At 36.3% G+C, this 13,101-nt stretch overlaps 1 protein-coding gene across 1 annotated transcript in view; it reads left to right on the top strand.

Moving 5' to 3' along the window:
- LOC131679170 (dynein axonemal assembly factor 1 homolog) overlaps positions 1–13,101 on the top strand; it is a 16,234-nt gene continuing 3,133 nt past the window's right edge. Inside the window, exons 1-8 of the mRNA XM_058959806.1 lie at positions 1–143; positions 200–291; positions 360–499; positions 573–660; positions 895–1,037; positions 1,097–1,195; positions 1,456–1,520; positions 1,582–1,667. Coding sequence (XP_058815789.1) covers positions 103–143; positions 200–291; positions 360–499; positions 573–660; positions 895–1,037; positions 1,097–1,195; positions 1,456–1,520; positions 1,582–1,667 — 754 coding nt within the window. The 5' untranslated portion in view covers positions 1–102. The remainder of the gene's footprint in view (positions 144–199; positions 292–359; positions 500–572; positions 661–894; positions 1,038–1,096; positions 1,196–1,455; positions 1,521–1,581; positions 1,668–13,101) is intronic.

Below are 13,101 nucleotides of genomic sequence, written 5' to 3' on the forward strand. Positions count from 1 at the left end.
CTCTAGGCAACAGAAGATTTGTTATTTTCATATCGAATATCTTGTTTTACCGTGACGGTCGGATTAAGGATTAAGCACAAATCATCGATTTCGACCTTGAAAATGGTTCGTGAATGCATTGAGGAGACCTTAGGGCCAAGGAGGTAATTCTATTTGTGCTTCTTAGCGCTGACCGGAACTGAAACCTTATTTTTCTTAGAATGACCAAAAAGTCCATCGTTGATTCGTGCAAGAAAAACAAACTCTACGTTACACCTCACCTGAACGATATTCTCTATCTGCACTATTCCGGTGAGTAATCGATCAAGCAATATTGATGACGCATCAGAAGGTGTTTATTTCCGCTTTTTTGGTCGCAGGATATAACGCAATTGAATCGCTCGAAGAATACGTTGGTTTAAAGTGTCTCTGGTTGGAGTGCAATGCAATATCGGTCATCAGTGGGTTAGAGACCCAAACTGAACTGAAGTGTTTATATTTGCAGAATAATTTAATCGCGGTAAGTTCCTTATCATATTCAGAAAAACACTAGCTTTTTTTTATTTATATGTAATGAGTTTGAGTCGTTCTAGAAAATAGAAAATTTACACAGCTGCAAAAAGTTGGATACTCTCAATTTGTCGCATAATCACATCAACAAGATTGAAAACTGCGGCCACGGTGAGTTTTATAAAACTAATATACTGCCTATAATCGCAAGTCAGTCCCATGTGGATAGGGAATCCCATAGAACGTGGGACTGACTTGCGATTATGGGCAGTATAGGCATAGATGACATTACGTATCGAAAAATGTTAACTCTGTTTCAAGCAAGAAACTTATTACCACCTAATATTCAATCCTGACTTACGTAAAGATACTGGTTAAGGAACTAATTTATCCAATTCAATTCAGAAATACTTCCCGTCCTTAACACGCTTAACATATCGCACAACTATTTGAAGACAGCGGATAGTCTAGAACAATTACGTTACTGTCACTACATCTCAGTACTGGATATTTCGCACAATAGAATCGAGGATATTGCAGTTGTTAAGGTTCGTATTACAGAATATCACTTTCTTTTTCGTATGAACATTTTTGCTTGGTTCCCTAGATCTTAGGCGACATGAAGGAACTACGTGTTCTTACCATGACTGGAAACCCAGTTGTGAATGAGATTCCATCCTATCGGAAGACCCTGATTCTGGAATGCGTGAGTTATGTCATTGTATTTCCAGCGTGGCAATATGCCTGGAAAAGCGGCAATCTCAGAAAAGGAAAGAAGCACTTTTTTTTTGCTCAAAGTTATCAAAAACTTCATGAAAATATTTCGTAGTATTCTAACAGATTTCTGAATACAATGATTTATGCATTGTGTAAAGGGTGAAAGAACTGCTTTCGTTTTCAAAGTTGGCCGTTTTTTTTTGTTTTCTCAGTTGCACCTTGAATATTACTGAACGAATTTCTTTTCAGAAATCCTTAACGTACCTCGACTCTCGCCCAGTATTCGATCGCGATCGAGCATGTGCCGTAGCTTGGTTCGTACTACTAATCTTTAAAGATGTACATATTGACAGAATATTTACTTTAATATTGTAGGAAACGTGGTGGTTATGAAGCAGAACGGAAGGAACATCAACGGTGGAAAAAGGACGAACAAAGGAAGATTCGGCGGAGCATTAACGGTAATACTGTCACGATTTCTTTGTCCCTGACAAAAAACAAAATTACATTTTTCACATTCGAAGAAACAAAAACAAAACCAGAGTCTGCATCTAATGGCATTTTCGTTTTTTGACAGTGCCCTACACCAGTGTAGTCGCTGCAACTCTCATTCAAACTTGACTTTAATCAGTATATCCCCTTTTTTGTACTACACCGGTGTAGAACCAGGTAAAAACAAAAAACGCTATAAGTTTTAACAATGTGGAATCAAAGCGGAACACTTTCTTCAGAATTGTAATTTTGTTATTTTTAATGATAAACTTGTTGAAATTAACAATACCAAAACCAAAGCCTTGGTGCCACATTCCTCCGAAGCGGAACATGACCTTTTGATTCAACAGATTTCGCAGCCGATGTACAGGTCAATTATAAGGCTAGTGCTACGATGCTACTGATACATCCTTTCTGGTCGGGGCTTGCTACATACAACCACAGTTCATAGAGAATAGTTACGCATAGAGTAGGGCTAAAATAAATTAACCAATCGAGCACAATTAGAATCCACCTCTGATACCTCCGTAGCAATACTGGATTCTGATTTTGTTCGATATGCAAACATTTTTTAGCTTCACTCTCTGGATCACTCTATGCGTAGCTTTAAATAACGGCTTCGCATACGGCCTGGCATTTATCACTTATATGAGTGAATGAGGCAGAATAATCTGCCACTTCGACAATATAAATTTACATTTTTACATGAAAACTTATTGGCACTCACATAACTTATCCGGATAAATACAATGCATTATTTCTCCGGATAAATTAATCCGCCGCACAGAGGAGTATTTGACCGAAAAAGCAGGCCGAAAGTCATATTTTCAAAAACCATTTTCAAGGACATTATATTATAGCATGATATTCCCTAGTAATTTCTGCATTAGATGGCAACCACGTTGCGTGTATTTACTAAAGTTTGGCAACGCTGTTCACTGTCCAAGGTAGGGGTTTTTTTAATACTCTAGGCTGATTTAAATCTGCGCGTGGAAACAAAATTTTCCAAACATTAGTGATTCGAATTGTTTCGACTCAAATATCCTATATTTTTAATAAACCAAGGTCAGGGTCATATTTTGGTGTAGATGGATCCATATACTCGAAAAAATATTAGTCTTATTAAACTTAAATACAAAGAAAAAAAATCCGCCATGTTCTTACTTCTCAAAATTGAAAAAGTTCATGTTCCCAATCCGTCCCAGTGAAAACTCTTGTGCCCTGATTAAGTTTAACCCAAATACTACTAGATCGGCGAAAAAAAACTTGCGTATAATTGCTCCTTTTTGAATGTGAGCTTTTTGAAAAATTAGATATTTTAGACATTTTTTCCTCGTTTTATTACATTGTCCGTGCTAATTTCAAACTTTTACAAGGATATTTCGTTTCGAAATAATGTGTAATTCTTGGCAAGATTTAGGTTTAGTTAGCTGGGAAACAAAATGATGGTTTTATTGAACCAGAGTGCTTCAAAGTGCTTCGAATCGATTTGTTTTCGTGCAGAAATGAACTACATATGTTGCTTGAACTGTGTTAGGATATTTGAGTCGACACAGTTCGAATAAATAATATTTGGAAGATTTTGCTTCCATGCGCAACTTTAAATCAGCCTGGGGTATTAAAAACCCCTACCTTTGACAGTCAACAGCATTGCCAAACTTTAGTAAATACACGCAACGTGGTTGCCATCTAATGCAGAAATTACTAGGGAATATCATGATATAATATAATGTCCTTGATAACGGTTTTTGGAAATTTGACTTTCGGCCAGCTTTTTCGGTCAAATACTCCACTGTGCCGGAGAATGAGGGAATGAGTTTATCACGGTATCGTTTTTCGTGCTCGCTGCCTTGCTAGCGCTATTCCAAAACACGGTAAAACAAGTCTATCGTACTTTTTCGATTTTATTGGATACGAAGTGTATATTTTGACACTTTAATTGATTTCCACGAAAATAAATATTATAATCTTGTTCGGTAAGAAGGAAAAAATCAGATACATTTAACGGACCCCTTCATCATAAACTGAGAATATTTACTTACTTCATATAATGAATTTTTCCGTGATTAAAGGAAGGTGGCCACATACTTCTTACAAACGAAGAAAAAGCTCAAAAACTTGCTCAGCAGTTTGAAAGCGTCCATAATTTTAATCTTAACGTTGTGAGTCCTATTGAAACCGAAGTCTTACAAAAATATGAAAACGGTTCAAATCAAGTATTGTCTCTAGACGATATTGTTGAAACAAACTACGATGAGATCAAATCCATCATGAAAAAGTTAAAAAATATGAAAGCTTCAGGTTATGATGGAATTTTCAACATTCTTCTTAAAAACCTTCCCGAAATCACCATGAGATACTTGGTCAAAATATTCAACAATTGTTTTGAGTTAGCATACTTCCCTGAAAGATGGAAAAATACCAAGATTATTCCTATTTTGAAGCCAGATAAAAACCCAGCAGAAGCATCTAGCTATCGACCAATTAGCTTACTCCCTTCTATTAGTAAATTATTTGAAAAAAATCATCCTAACTAGAATGATGTCACATATCAATGAGAATTCTATTTTTCTTTCTGAGCAGTTGGGATTTCGTATTGGACATTCAACTACTCATCAACTTGTGAGAGTAACTAACATGATAAAGGCAAATATCTCAGAGGGCTATTCCACTGGAGTTGCTCTTCTAGGCATCGAAAAAGCTTTCGACAGTGTTTGGCACAAAGGTTTAATTGCCAAAATGTGGGATTTCAATTTTCCAATTTACATAATAAAGATAATTAAAAATTATCTTACTAATCGTACCCTACAGATTTCTTATCAGAATTGTAAATCTAATAAGCAGGCGTCCCTCAAAGATCAAGCGTCACACCAATCCTATACAATATTTTTACCTCTGATCTTCCAAATCTACATACAGGCTGTAAAAAGTCACTTTCCTGTGATGATACTAGCATCTCAGCCACTGGGAGGAGTCTTCGTATTATCTGCAGTCGACTGCAACGAAGCTTAAATATTTTCAATGATTACCTGAAAAAAATTTCCACTAATGCGGCAAAACCATAATTGATTGTGTTTCCGCATAAGCCAAGAGCTTCTTCTCTTAAACCAAGTAATAACCATAATATTAAATTTAATGGTTTGAATTTAACGTGGTCAGATAAAGTTAAATACTTGGGTTTGATTTACGATAAAAAACTCACTTTTAAGGATCACATTGAAGGAATCCAAACAAAATGCAACAAATATATAAAATGTGTATACCCTCTTATAAACAGGAATTCTAGGCTCTGCCTAAAGAAGAAACTATTAATTTATAAACAAATATTTAGAACGGCAATGCTATATGCAGTGCCAATCTGGGCAAGCTGTTGTGTTACTAGGAAGAAAACGCTTCAAAGGATTCAGAATAAAATTCTGAAAATGATTTTAAAGCGTCCTCCCTGGTTAAGCACAAATGAGTTGCACAGACTCGCAAACATAGAAACATAAGAAATTATGACGAACAGTATTATAAGCAACTTCCGACAAAAATCGTTGCAATCTTCAATTGCAACGATTAGCTCTCTTTATAGTTTATAAGTTAGTTTATAAGATTCCTTATTCAGAAGACAAGTAGGTTTAAAACATCCTAGTGAAAAAAATACTTAACTGCGTAAGCATATTATAACTTAATAATAATTAACTGAATCATGTAAACAATAGGGATGTTTTCATCCACTTATGGCTGAACACCCAATATACTAAATTAGAAATGAAATGCAAACAAAACAATATAATCAAATAGAAAATAACATATAAAAAAAAATTCCGTGATACATACTGCGCGGTCCGCATTCAAATCGCTTCAATACCTAAAATAAAGCATAGAGAATATTTTAGAATGAATGTGAATTTATTGTATTCATTCATAGCAAAGATATCCTGTCTAGAAAACCAGAGGCCTAGTACAGATTGAAACACCACGGCATTTTCTGACGCTGCAGCTTTCTGGATAGTTTATCTAAGCCTCTACCAAAAAGATAGTGCTCAACTCACCTTGATCCTTTTGCAATACCCAAAGGAAGCATTTCATTGCACCAGACACCAGCCAAACGATCTAAGAATCGAAATCTGCCGTCTTAAAATTTTGTGAAAGTGAACTTTTGTTTACATTCAAATCGGCAACATCAAGGGATTTGAAACAGTTAGTGTGCACTGTGTGCTTTTTGTTGCATCGTGGTCAAAATTCAATATTGAATCTTTTGAGGCACAAGTATTGAAAGATTATTTTGCACATGCATGAACCAACGCATTAATAGTACGTTTTGGGTCAGTGCACTTTCTACTTCTGCCCAAGTCAGACATACAATCGAACCAAACGAAGAACAACTAGCAACCTCTCGATTTAGTGTGTATTGTCTCGAGAACAAAGGGAACTTTTAATTTATTCTTGCCATCATGAGTAAAGTTGAAGAACAATCTCTGCTCCGACCTAACACAGCGGTCGTTGACTTTAAATTCTGTTCAATAAAATTGAGTTTTCGTGAAGTGGAATACCTGCTGAAGGTGAAGAGGCAGCTTAAGCTCAAGGAGGTTATGTATCTACACTGATAATATAAATTCGTAAATATAATGAAATCGATCATACAATACACGAATTCATTCGTCGTTTTCTGCAACGAAGAATTTTCGTGCATTCTAAATAGTAGGTTTCGTTCATTTCATGAACAAGAATGGCCGCTTGGTGAACGAAATCTTTCGTAAATTTTACACGTTTAATGTATACTGCACAAATGTTATCGTTGATAACGACATTATTTTTCGTGAATGAAACGAACTGTTTTGTTTACTTTAATAAACGTGTGTGTATATTATGAACGATTTCGTTGGTCGCACGAATTCATTTCGTTTATCTTAGAAAAGTGTTCGTATTTATTATCCTCTTATTGTCTTCAGTCGATCTTTTGGGATCGATGTTTGACAACATAGATTTTTTTTATTTAAAAAAATCGATGTGGCCAAATCGATTTTATTGTGGTACGAAGAAATGGTCGCTTGATGAACGAAAGTTTTCGTAAATTTTACTTATTTAGTTTACATTGCACGAATGTAATCGTTGATAACGACATTATTTTTCGTGAACGAAACGAAATGTTTCGTGTATTTTAATAAATGTTTATGTATATGATGAACGATTTCGTTTCTTTCATCTTAGGAAAGTTTTCGTATTCATTAGCATATTATTTTTTCAATCGATATTTTAGGATCGATGTTTGACAACAACGATTTTTTCAATTAACTAAAAGGATCGATCTGGCAAAATCGATTTTAATTCAACCTACTCCCTTCTATTGAGGACTAAAAAGATTGTGGTGCGAAGTAATGGCCGCTTGATGAACGAAAGTTTTCGTAAATTTTACATATTTAGCGTACATTACATGAATGTTATTATTGAAAACGGCATTATTTTTCGGGAATGAAACGGAATGTTTCGTTTATTCTAATAAACAGTTGTGTAAATAACAAACGATTTCGTTGGTCGCACGAATTCATTTTGTACATCTTACTAAAGTGTTCGTATTATTAGCCTCTTATTGTTTTCAGTCAATCATTTGGGATCGATGTTTGACAACATCGATTTTTTTTTATTTAAAAAAATCGATGTGGCCAAATTGAATTTACTGTGGTACGAAGAAATGGCCGCTTGATGAACGAAAATTTTCGTGAATTTTACTTATTTAGGTTACATTGCACGAATGTAATCGTTGATAACGACATTATTTTTCGTGAACGAAACGAAATGTTTCGTGTATTTTAGTAAACATTGATGTATATTACAAACGATTTCGTTTGTCGCATTCGATGTTTTAGGATCAATGTTTGACAGCACCGATTTTTTATTAATTAAAAAGATCGATCTGGCAAATTCGATTCTATTTCAACCTGCTCATTATTATTGAGTACTAAAAAGATTGTGGTGTGAAGAAATGGACGCTTGATGAACAAAAGTTATATTAACTTTTACTTATCAAGTGTACATGGCACGAATGTTATCGTTGATAACGACATTATTTTTCGTGAATGAAATGAAATCATTCGTTTATTTCAATAAATGTTTGTGTATATTACGAACGACTTCGTTGGTCGCACGAATTCATTTCGTTCATCTTAGAAAAGTTTTCTTATTTTTTCATTCGATCTTTTGGGATCGATGTTTGACAACACCGATTTTTTTAGTTAAAAACCAGATCTAGCAAAATCGATTTTATTGTGATATGAAGAAATGGTCGCTTGATGAACGAAAGTTTTCGTGAATTTTACTTATTTAGTGTACATTGCACGAATGCTGTCGTTGAAAACGACATTAATTTTTGAGAATGAAACAAAAAAATTTGTTTATTTTAATAAACGTCTATGTATATTACGAACAATTTCGTTGGTCGCACGAATTCATTTCGTTCATCTAAGAGAAGTTTTCGTATTTAATAGCATATTCTTTTACATTGCTCCGGCAGAGAAAAACTCAAAATTATTCATGCAAAACCATCGAGCGATGGCTCAACTGAATCCGTACTGCTCCGGATTCTGGATCAACTAGAAGCGGAAGAGATTTAGAAAATCATCCTGAAACCGGTGTACACGGATACGGCTACTAAATAGCCAGATCGAGACCGTCGTGAACATCAACAATCATCTGACATATAGCACCAATGACTCCATATTCTACCTCTATTGAAGCTCTTTTGACGTTGACGGTTCGACGAATGGTGCTCGTAAATATTATGAAGATATTCGTATATAGCAGCGAACAATTCGTTTGCCGAACGAAGCTTTTTCGTAATAAGCCAACGAAAGTCGTTTAAATAAATGTGTTTCAATAGAACTACCAACGATTCATTGTATGTACGAAAAATTCGTATATATTATGAAAATTATCTGTACGAAACTAATGCATAGCGATTTACGAATATATTCTATCAGTGTACGATATCATCATCTTCGGAAGTAGTACTCATATCATTCAACACGTTATCCCAAGTCGAACGTTTCGTTTTGCAGAACAACTTGAAGCACGTGGCTGAAAGTGATAAAGTTGGAATTAAGATTCCCGTGTATATAGAAAAAGACTATGTAGATGTAAAGCTACATGACCTATCACCACGTACCCCTCCTGATCTAATCGCAAAATACATGTCGCAATACGGAGAAGTAGAATCCGTTACATGTGATACGTGGAGAAATGTCTTCCTGGGTACACCTAACGGTGTTCTTGTGGTGAAAATGCGCATCGAAAGACCTATCCCCTCCCACTTGACTATAAAACTCAAAAACCCACGAAGCTACTATTAATCAAGCTACGTTATGCACCCATGATGGGCAAACTCTTACGTGCAAGTATTGTAATCAGGCAGCGCACCACGGACAACCTTGCGCGGAAGATGCAGAGGAGAGTGCATCTCTACCGATTGCCAACGCATCCACGGCAAGCAAACCCAAAAAAAGAATTTTCAATACCAATACCTGAACCAAAAACCAAGGAGTTTTTATTCTCAGGTGATACAATCCTCAAAAACACCGATCAGCCATGTTGGTTTTAGAAAAAACAGCTAACAACATTGTTTACTATTTAAACAAAGTTGTTCGATGTCATTTTTCTTCCCCGCAGTATGTTGCACGCTTACCTCACTCCTCACTTAGTAACTGCCAAAGACGAATCACCTTATAACTCAAAGCACCTTGCCAAAAACGGTTGCCAAATTTATGGCAGCTGTTCAGTCCATATTGACAACTGCCAAAGCAGCATCCAGCACCCCAAAAACCACTGTAAGCAACATCGGTGAAGAAGATAATAACAATGACGAAGGATTTACATTGGGCACCCGTAAGTGCAAGAAGCAGGAAAGAACATCTGGTAGCGAGCACCAAGGCACTTTTAACCATGACCTTGATATGGAGGACAGGAGAGAATTTAATGGTCCCCATGACGCAGTAGACGAGCCGCGAAAGAAGCTCTGCTCGCAATAAAATACTGCGCGCACGAGATCCAACGAACAATCAATAATATTTGGTTTTATTTTTATTTTTTACATATTGTAAACACATAAAAGATCCACGGCTCCGTTAAGCTACCACTATGAGCCGTGTTACATAAACGAAATAAAAAAAATAGTACGTTTTTTATGCTCATTTTCTTTCAATTTATGTTCAACAAAAGAATGAATATATCGACATAATTGACCATTCATAGTTGTTCGTTTGTTACAGTGTGAAAGCTTGTTGCATAAAATTACATCCCATGGTCATCTACCCATAGTTTCGCTTAGTTGTTGACACTATTGCTACCATTTCGATGCTGTCAAGCATTTTCTCTAACGAGCCAATTGAAAAGGAATTAGATCATTTTTTTTGGAATCGATGCGGCAAAAAATGAAAAAATAAATTAGTCGATAGTTACGATTATATTATAACTTGATGTGCAATAGTGAATAAGGCTGCTAAAGATAGCATATCATTAAAACGTATAACAGATGCAGAGCTGATTTGTCCCGAAAAGAACATTTGCAATGTTTCCATTCGGACTGCCTAAATTACAGTATTTCAATAAGAACATGTATTTTCTACTTTCAATCTAAGAACTGGTTGAAACCGATGCAACAATGATCATGTGTCCGTTTCCAGACGATGGTGAAGAATGAATGTGAAGAAATATTTTTTGACGGCGCTGGTAGATATGTAATGATGAGATACGTTTGCTTTTCTACCCTGCTGTTAGACAGAGGAGATCGGTTTATATAACCCGAACCAGTCTAGTTTTGTCCCGCTTCAGTATACCGTTATCTATTATTTTGCCTTGCATAAACAGGCCCGATGAGAGGGGGAGGCAGTCAGGGCAATTGCCCTGGGGCCCGGGTCGTATTTGGGGATCCGCGTTTTGACCCGGAAGAAGGAAGAAGGAGTGAAGACTCGTTTTTATCAGCTCCTTGGCGAATTTTAAGCTGATAAAATAGGGACATTGATAAAATCGGGACACATATTTTTAAGTCATTTTAATAAACCGAAGCTCTTAAAATATTTGGTTCTTAGATATAGCCTCGCAACCTTTTCTGATTATTTTCTTTAAGTTTCCCTTAACGGGGTCTGACAGCGCAAAATTTAAAAAAAAAATTGACGTTTTTTATTTTTGCATTTTTCGGATCTCTAAGATAAGAAATATATGCCCAAGAAAGGATTTACTCGAATTCAACTTGGTTCGTCTGCTAGAGCCCATCAAACTACCAAATATCAATTTTCATATGAAGCTGATAAAGTCGGGTCAAAAAGCTGATAAAATCGTGAGTAGATAAAATCGGGGGTAGATAAAATCGTGGGCTGATAAAATTGGGTCTCCACTGTAGTAATTTCTTTATGATCATTCGCTTTATTAAATTTTTGTATGATAAAAGTATAAAAAATGCAAACTTTATTTGATAGTTGACATTTGTTAAAAAAAACGTTTTTGAAGGATTTGCCTACTTTGTGTACAAGTTAAAAAACGAGTTTTATTGCTTGAATTGATGGAATACACTACAAAATATTGAGAAGCTAATTCAAAGTATTTTCGAAGAAAGCAACAGAGCGTCCAACAAAAATGCGAGCCTAGGGACAAACGCATCCGTCCTCTTCTACGTTCGCTTCTTTGCTGGTGGTGCCGGTTGTTGGCTTAGATACACTGGTCGTGATTGTTTTTGAGTGAATATTTGTTCGTGTCAGATCCATAGATATTGGTTTTGTAGCCGTTTGTGATTTGGCATAAGATAACGGTGTGCTGTTTACGGTTATAATAGGTGGGCTGTTCTTAGCTGGTTTTGCACAAAGTTTTCCGTGGTGCAGTGTCTTTTTGTAGAATTCGCGCATAGGAATCTACCATGGTTGCATAATCAGTATTGTCTGATGAAACGTCCCATTTTAGGTTGATCCGCATAAAATGGTTACGTATGAAAAAGTTGGATTTTGCCGTGCATCTATAGCGGAACGATTTTTAGTTTCTACTCTGGGCGAGATGAGAAGGTAGACTGACCTTAATTAACCGGTGTTTAAAATGGATACCTATTTGTTGTATTTTTATAGCACGTTCAAGGAATTTTCTTCTAAAAGTTCATTGTGTTGAGAAAAAACGGTGACGTATCTATCTTTACCGTGACAACCGGTTGTCACGGTAAAGATAGATACGTCTACCTTTATCAGGACACATGATAGTGAACTCGGGTGATTCGTAGTTATTCTGCTTAAGCTCGACCCTCATTATCAGAAGGCAAAAATTAAGCCCGCATGATATTAAGCCTGTTCTAATGACCCTGCCACTTCTAGCTTTCCGATCTGTTTACTTCACATCCTTGCTCTCACTTGAGTACTATGGCTCTAAGTTTCATAACTTTCCCTACCCAGTAATCTCTAGCTAATTGAATGTCGTTAAAACGTAAAAAAGAAAATGTGACTAACATAGTCGAAATAAAAAAAGGAAAAAAGAAATGGCTTTAGATATGTTCTAGATTTTCATACAAAACATATGCTTTACGGCTTCATAGTTCTATAGAGATCATTAAAGCACACTTAGTGTGCCAAAATAGAGCTAGTTCAGAAGCACCTTAATGGCTGTCAATGTTAATATAGAGCCGTTTAAAATAACCTTTCCTTTTTTATCGATACAGCAAAAGAAAAAATAAACTTTCGATAACACACTCACCCTTCTGCTCTTCTTTCGTTTGATTGTCGACTATTTAAATTGACGATTTAGTGCCTATAGAAATGGGGTTCAATCCCCAGTCGAAAAGCTCGTCTCAATGTGGTATACGCGTTTGATCACGGATGGCGTTTCCGCGGGAACGTAACGATTGAGCATTTGCTCGGGTTTAAAACCATTCTGTTTAGATCACACCACGTACTAAAGCTGTTCAGTTCCCACTGAAGAAGCTCGGTATCGGTTTTATCCCGTATTTGTTGAAAAAATTTCATGTCGTCGACGAAAGAAAGGCGGGGTCCTTGTAATGTGAAATTGACGTCATTAAAGTATAGGGGGAATTTTACTGGACCGAGATGGCTTCCTTGTGGTATGCCGGATGTAGCGAAGAATGGTGCAGATAGACAGTCCTTAGTGCTGATTTGAAGTTGCCTTCCATCGAGGTAGGAACGAAACCAGCGCAGAAGTTGTCCATGAATGCCGAGTTTGTCCAGCTTCGCAATTGCGATATCATGGTTGATTTTGTCAAAGGCCGCAGATAGATCCATGTAAATAGCATCGGTTTGCAATCCGTCGCCGAATCCATCCATTACATATGTTGTGAACGAGAGCAGGTTTATCGTTGTCGATCGTTTAGGCATGAAACCGTGTTGGTCATCTGCCATGTAGTGATTGCAGTGAAAGAAAATAGGATCTAACACAACC

The sequence above is a fragment of the Topomyia yanbarensis genome, chromosome 2 (assembly GCF_030247195.1).
Source record: "Topomyia yanbarensis strain Yona2022 chromosome 2, ASM3024719v1, whole genome shotgun sequence".
Lineage (NCBI taxonomy): Eukaryota > Metazoa > Arthropoda > Insecta > Diptera > Culicidae > Topomyia > Topomyia yanbarensis.